At 38.3% G+C, this 7,173-nt stretch overlaps 1 protein-coding gene across 1 annotated transcript; it reads left to right on the forward strand.

Moving 5' to 3' along the window:
* The first annotated feature begins 912 nt into the window (after window positions 1-912).
* LOC121790235 (tetrahydrocannabinolic acid synthase-like) lies at window positions 913-2,157 on the forward strand. Its single transcript, XM_042188499.1, has one exon. The coding sequence runs from the start codon at window positions 913-915 to the stop codon at window positions 2,155-2,157; it is 1,245 nt and encodes a 414-aa protein (XP_042044433.1).
* Window positions 2,158-7,173: the final 5,016 nt, after the last annotated feature.

The raw sequence follows: 7,173 nt of genomic DNA on the forward strand, positions 1-7,173 counted from the left end.
TCATGATGATGTGATTAGAATTGAATTTTGAACTTGAATTTGAATTTGAATTTGGTAATGGCACAAATGTATTTTTTAAATTAGAAAAAATGTTTGTGATTCAAGTCTCACATAATTATAATATTATTTTATTTGGGCATTTGTCTCGTTTGTACTAATTTTAGTCGTTGCGTGATTATCTTTGTCATATATTTGACTTATTGATTTTTTATTAGGCGCATTCTTGAAGCAAGACAAAAAAATTGAAAAGCGGTAGAAAAGGTAACTACTAGCATTAAGTTTTTACTTTTTGGAGATTATAAGCTATTTCAAAAAGTTTTAAGAGGTAAAGTCTTAAAAATATATAAGTTGTGAAAAAAATGAATAATTGTGTCTGTAATACATTACTTATAAGACACTAATATTTAGAGAGAATTACTTACAAACACCACTTACATTGCTTATAAGATTTTTAAAAAGTAAATTGAAATATAGGGAATCAACATTTCTAAGCACAACATTTCTCATTAAGAATTAGTATTATAAATAGGGTGCAATGAATATAACTTTCAAACACCAAACAAACTCCTCTTCTCAAAATCATAAATCATGAAAACTTCCTCAATCTCAACTTTTTCATTCTTTCTTCTATCAATCTTGTCCATCTCATGGCCAACTTCTGCTGATTTTCTTCAATGTCTCTCTCAAACATGCCACAACTACTCTTCCATTTCCAACGTTGTTTACACCCCTTCAAACTCTTCTTACACTTCCATCCTCAAATCCACCATCCGAAACTCAAGATTCTTGTCGGAATCCACTCCTAAACCACAAGTGATCATAACCCCAGATCACGAATCTCAGATCCCGCCTGTCATACTCTGTGCCAAACAAAGTGGCCTAGAGATCAGAACCCGAAGCGGCGGCCATGACATGGAGGGACTGTCTTACATCTCGCAAGTCTCGTTCGTGGTCGTTGACTTGGTCAATCTCAGCGAAGTCATGGTCGACGTCAAGAAGAAAACAGCATGGATCGAAGCAGGTGCAACCACCGGTGTCGTGTATTACAGGATCGCCGAAAAGAGCCCCACTTTGGGATTTCCCGGGTCTCTTTGCACCACGGTCGGCGTCAGCGGGCACTACAGTGGAGGAGGCTACGGAGCACTGGTAAGAAAATACGGCCTCGCAGCAGACAACGTCATAGATGCAAGAATCATCGACGTCAACGGAAAAATCCTAGACAGGAAATCAATGGGCGAGGATCTGTTCTGGGCAATCAGAGGCGGAGGAGCCGCCAGCTTCGGCATCATCACTGCCTGGAAGGTCCAGCTGGCGGATGTACCAAAAACAGTCACTGTTTTCTCAATCAACAGGAATGTTGAGAAACAGAATGGCACTGAATTGTGGCACCGCTGGCAAACAGTGGTGCCACAGGCCAACAAAGATTTGTTTTTCCGTGTCATCGTTTCCCAGGCGAACGCGTCAGTCATAGTTAACTTCTTGTCAGTGTTCCAAGGCGGCGCGGACAGACTAGTTTCGTACATGCAAGAAATCTTCCCTGAGTTAGGGATAGTGAGAAAAGACTGCACGGAAATGAGCTGGGTCCAATCCACCTTATTTAGCAACCGAATGCCGATCAATCCACTAGAGGCTCTCCTTAACCGGACCCGGCCCGGTCTCAGACAATATAAGGCCAAATCCGATTACGTTCGAAAACCCCTTCCTTTGAACGTGATCAAACACATGGTGAGCATGCTACGTGAACCGGAAGCGGGCGAGACGACTTACTGGATGGTGCCATACGGAGGAAGAATGGAAGAGATATCAGAATCGGAGACTCCGTTTCCTCACAGAGGTGGAGTGCTTTACAAACTTGCTGACTTCACTTACTGGCAAGACTCTCAGGCTGCGGATGCGGATAGTTACATAAGCTGGAGTCGAAGGTATTACGAATACATGACTCCTTATGTGTCGAGCTCGCCCAGGGAAGCGTATCTCAACTACAGAGATCTTGACCTCGGAGTTAATAACGTTGATGGTGAGACAAGTTATGAACAAGCTAGCGTTTGGGGGAAGCCGTATTACAAGGACAATTTCGATCGTCTTGTTCGGGTGAAAACCATTGTTGATTCAGAGAATTTCTTCAGGAATGAACAGAGCATTCCACCATTGTTGTAATAATTGTTATGAAAATATTATACTAGTAATTTTCTTGATTTTACTATAGTATTTAACCAAGCATGAGTTTATATGGGTAGATATTCTTTTTAAGGGGGTGATCAATTGTCAACTTTCTTAAGTTGCTAACTCTGCTAACTCATCAACGCAGTGTATTAAAAATGTCAATACGATGACATCAACACATAATTTCTTTGACATTTCAATATATTGTGTTGATATTATGTGTTGGTATTTTAACGTCATCGTGTTGAATTTTTAATACACTACGTTGATGAGTTAGCGGAGTAGCAACTTAAAAAGTTAACGATATAACGGACCTTTTTTCAATAATCAAATATATCTTCACATGACAATATAAATAACAATTATTTACCTACCGTTAGTGGGGCAGCTGTATGTCAATTGTATTTTAATTATAGTCTAATATATCTTCACATGACAAAATAAATAGCAATACAATTATTTACCTACCGTTAGTGGGGCAGCTGTATGTCAATTGTATTTTAATTATAGTCTAATAGCCGCCTTAACTCTACCTACTTCTATTTGAAGTCAAATATTATCTTCTAAATCGAATGTCAATTACGTAATAAGAGTAATATAATTTGATCACGAAACAGGACAAATAATAGCCAATTGAAGAATTGGTTTAGGCAAGGAAATACTACTATTAAAAAGACTTCCAATAAAAAATTGGCTTGGTGGTTCAGCATCTCATGTCCTCGTTTCTTCACTATAATTTATTTTATACAGTCATTTTAAAAAAATTAATTTACAATGGTAATATAAGAATTTAATGTTGTATAACATTATGTTTACATGCTAACGTGTGTGGTTATTAAAATTAACTAAGTAAATTATTAAAACTAGAGATGGTGTTAGTTTGGAGTTTATTAAGTTGTTCGACTTATTTATCTCATTAATAATATTTGTTGTTGGGCCATAATAGTCATATTATATAAAAGTGGGCTCTGCCTTAGAATAAAAGTAGGGAGAAAGGGAAATGTGTGAGCCCATTGTAGGCTCAATAAAACAACTCTAACATATCATTCCATTCTCTCTTAATTCTATTTTAGAAAAAGACTGGTGCGAGACGTGCTACAAATTAACATCAAAAATATAAAAAAATATTAAAAGAGTACATTTTTAATTACTACTTATTCAATATAAAAAACATATCGTATATCAAAATACAAAAAAATTACATAATGTTCAATTTATTTTTAATCTTCATGTCTTCAAAGCGATTAACAACATTTTTAATTTATTGAAAACTTGTGGAAATTTAATGAAAGTGTTACGGACGTCCTCCGTAACGTGACCGGATGGCGATCTTCTCGGACGGATAGGATGATCAATCCTTCGACAAGCTCGAAGGAAGGCTCACGATTTGCCGGTTCTCGACGTTCTCCGATGAGCAGCAAATAAGGAACGAAAATTATACTTGATACTCAAGCCAAGTTGGACGAAATACTGATTTCATTAATTGATTGAATGAATAAAGTGATAACAATAACTCCTATTTATAATGCTACTAACTTAATGAACAAGAAAACAAAGATATAGAAAAAGATACCCAAATCCCTAATATATCTAAACTAAATATTCATAGTATAAGACTCGTATCAACTCCCCCACGGTTAAAATTCACCTTGTCCTCAAGGTGGGAACCACGAACCAAGGACGAGAGTTGAAAGCAAAAGCTTTAGCTAGACGTCTCCTCCTGGATCAAACACATATCGAGCAGCTGAATGTCTCCCTTTATCACCTTTGTCAAAAGTCAACAAAGGAGACCCAATGTTGTCGGCAAAATTCCATGCCAAAACGAAAAGCTTGTTCACGCCTCCCAGAATGCCCAAGCATGGCATGTCATTACTCGGAGGGATCAACCTTGCATCTTTGTCGAGCGATGTTGATCGATGATTCATACTTGGAACATCACCGACATTCAAATCCACATTGACACAAGCAATTACGGGCAATTCGGTGTAAGCATCATCTCCTTTCTTGCCCCAACAATTTCCAACAACATTTTTGGATGACACTTGAACAACATTGAGTGAGGCGATTATCTTCTCCACTTCACCAATAGAACCATCCTCCTCTTTATCTTCTAGCAATGTCTCTTCCTCCTTCTCTTTACTCATATCGGGGCTGCGCTGTGGGTAGATTTCCGCAAAAGATGAAACTTGTTGGTCTTCGAGTCTACCATCTCTACCTTCCCTAGATCCCCGATTCTCACTAGGCAAGCAACGATCCATGAGTTTCCTTGCTACCGTCTCTAATATGGAGTTCTCTGAATCACAATGCTCCTCCTCTAATATGGAGTCCTCTAAATCACAAGGCTCTGCATCTAATATGGAGTCCTTTGAATCACAAAGCCTCTCGTCGCCGTCTAGTGTTGGCGAATGCGTGTAAGTAACGACCTCTCCATAACATCTGCCATCATCTACCTCACTCCACAAGCGATGCGGCAGTGGTGGCTGTGGCAAAGGTCGGAAGTTTACAAACCCACGGTCAAGGGGATCCACATGTGTTGGTGGTTCATGTGACGAGTATTCCTGCTGTTTTGGCGGATCCCAACAGGTGGGCTGACCGTAAGTCGGCGCCCCGTAGGATGTGGTTGATTCCCGCTGCGGCTGCCACCTTCTCGGTGGATCCCAGCAATTAGGCAGGGGCTGGTCATATGCCGAGTACCCACGGAGAGTGTGTTGTCCCTGTGTCTCCCGACAGGTAGGCTGAATGGACGCACATGTGTTGTATTGTCGTCGGTAGGGATCCGGCTGTTCATAGGGGGGAAATCTCATTGGGTTTCGGCGACCAGAGTGGTGCGACATCCGACGAGCAGGAAGCGGCTCATATGTGGCCCGGCCGAACTGTTGCTGATGGCGCGGAGGGTCCCAGGGAAGCAGCGAATAGTACGGCAGGTCTTGAGCTGGCTGTGGCGGTGGCTCCGGCCGCGGACGAGTGCGAATTTCTCTGCGAAAATCGTAGGACGCCTGCTGTGCATACGTTGCTTTAGACGCAAGCAAGTTTGTCCTACGCCGTTCGATTTTGTCACAACGTGTTTCCAACCTGGTGATAGCGGCATCCAATTGATCGAATAGGTGTTCATAACGCCCCAATCCGGTGTAGTTGCGTGACATGATGACGTTGAGCGGCGGCGGTGAAGCTCGGTAGTGGGAGGTGATCGGGACAGGTCCTGTGACTGTTGTTTTTTTTTTTTTTTTTTTGGGAATATGGATGAACGAAGACGGGGATGAGCACGGGATGAAAGCACCAGTTGTTACGGACGTCCTCCGTAACGTGACCGGATGGCGATCTTCTCGGACGGATAGGATGATCAATCCTTCGACAAGCTCGAAGGAAGGCTCACGATTTGCCGGTTCTCGGACGTTCTCCGATGAGCAGCAAATAAGGAACGAAAATTATACTTGATACTCAAGCCAAGTTGGACGAAATACTGATTTCATTAATTGATTGAATGAATAAAGTGATAACAATAACTCCTATTTATAATGCTACTAACTTAATGAACAAGAAAACAAAGATATAGAAAAAGATACCCAAATCCCTAATATATCTAAACTAAATATTCATAGTATAAGACTCGTATCAGAAAGTCACTAAATAATTATTCAAAGATGACCGTTATTTCAAAATGGCAACACTCTTTCGACATTTCCGGCAGTAAACCAGAAGAATTAAAATAAACCTAAAACCAATGTTTTAAAAACCGGACCGGCAAGTGAACCGGCTACGTTACTGGTTCACGGTTCAACCGGTCCAACCACCGGTCTAACCGTTTTACTGTGTCAAATATATATAAAATATATTAAATTTAGTAAATGATTTACAATTAATAACATATCACAAAACATTAAACCTTATAGATAATTAGTGATGTATAAATATAAATAATATTAAAATATAGTAAATATATTCAGATATATATATTTAATATTAGTTAGTCTAGATAAAAAAATTAATATTTCATGTATTAAAATAGATAATGTTTATATTAATTTAAGAAAATTTATTTCATAAAATAATATATAATTAAATATGAATTAAGTACTTATTAATTAGTTTAGATAAGATTATTCATTAATGTCAATAGCTAGGGTATATAAATTAAGTATGTAATATAAAAAAATTATTTATAGTAAATAATGAATCTTATATGGTACTAATAATAATATAGGTGGTAAGTAGAGCATAATTAAAATATAAAGGATGATAATTATATATATTATAATTAACAATTATATTAAAGAATAATAAAATTAAAATGAATTATTAGTTTTTGTAGATAAAATTAATGGTTAATGTATAAAAATATTTAATGTGGTGGAATGGTAGAGGTCTTTTTAACTAGAAGAGAGGTCATGAGTCAACCTCTACCAACAACAAATTTTAAAAAATTTTGAAAAAAAATAGAAAACCGGTTTCCGGTTCACGGTCCAACCGGTCCGACCGGCCGGTTCCACCGGTTCACGGCGGTTCAATACAGTGGTGGTTTAAAGGGGTGAACCGGACCGGACTACCTACCGGTTTGCGGTCCGACCGGTCGAACCGGCCGGTCCGGTTTTTAAAACATTGCCTAAAACTGTGAGATTTTCGGTCTTAATTGTCAAACTCGGTCGAGCAGAATTATTTGAATTCCGCCAAATACGAGTTCGGAACACGAAGAACTATGGTCAAACTAAAAAAAACTAATCAGCAAATCCCATTAACTAGATTGTTAAGACCAGCAACATGTTCGTTGAATGTTAATATTATTTGTGTAATTTTCTAGAAGCAATGCATTTATTATGCTATTCATAAAAATATAGATTGATTTGAAGTAAACGTCTTCCGTTTCCAGAAAAAGCAATATTTTAATCTTCTTTTGTTTTACATTAAATTATCGTGTAATTTACTTTATTGTAAAATTCAACATGTTAAAATCTTCATAAAAATAATAACTTGTCACGCTCATGATTTCAGTGCTCGAACTTGAAGAAAATTACT

The sequence above is a fragment of the Salvia splendens genome, unplaced genomic scaffold, assembly GCF_004379255.2.
Source record: "Salvia splendens isolate huo1 unplaced genomic scaffold, SspV2 ctg444, whole genome shotgun sequence".
NCBI lineage: Eukaryota > Viridiplantae > Streptophyta > Magnoliopsida > Lamiales > Lamiaceae > Salvia > Salvia splendens.

What these genes read in the sequence shown, in the direction of transcription:
- LOC121790235 (XM_042188499.1), top strand. Translation starts at nt 913, where the DNA reads ATGGAGGGACTGTCTTACATCTCGCAAGTCTCGTTCGTGGTCGTTGAC.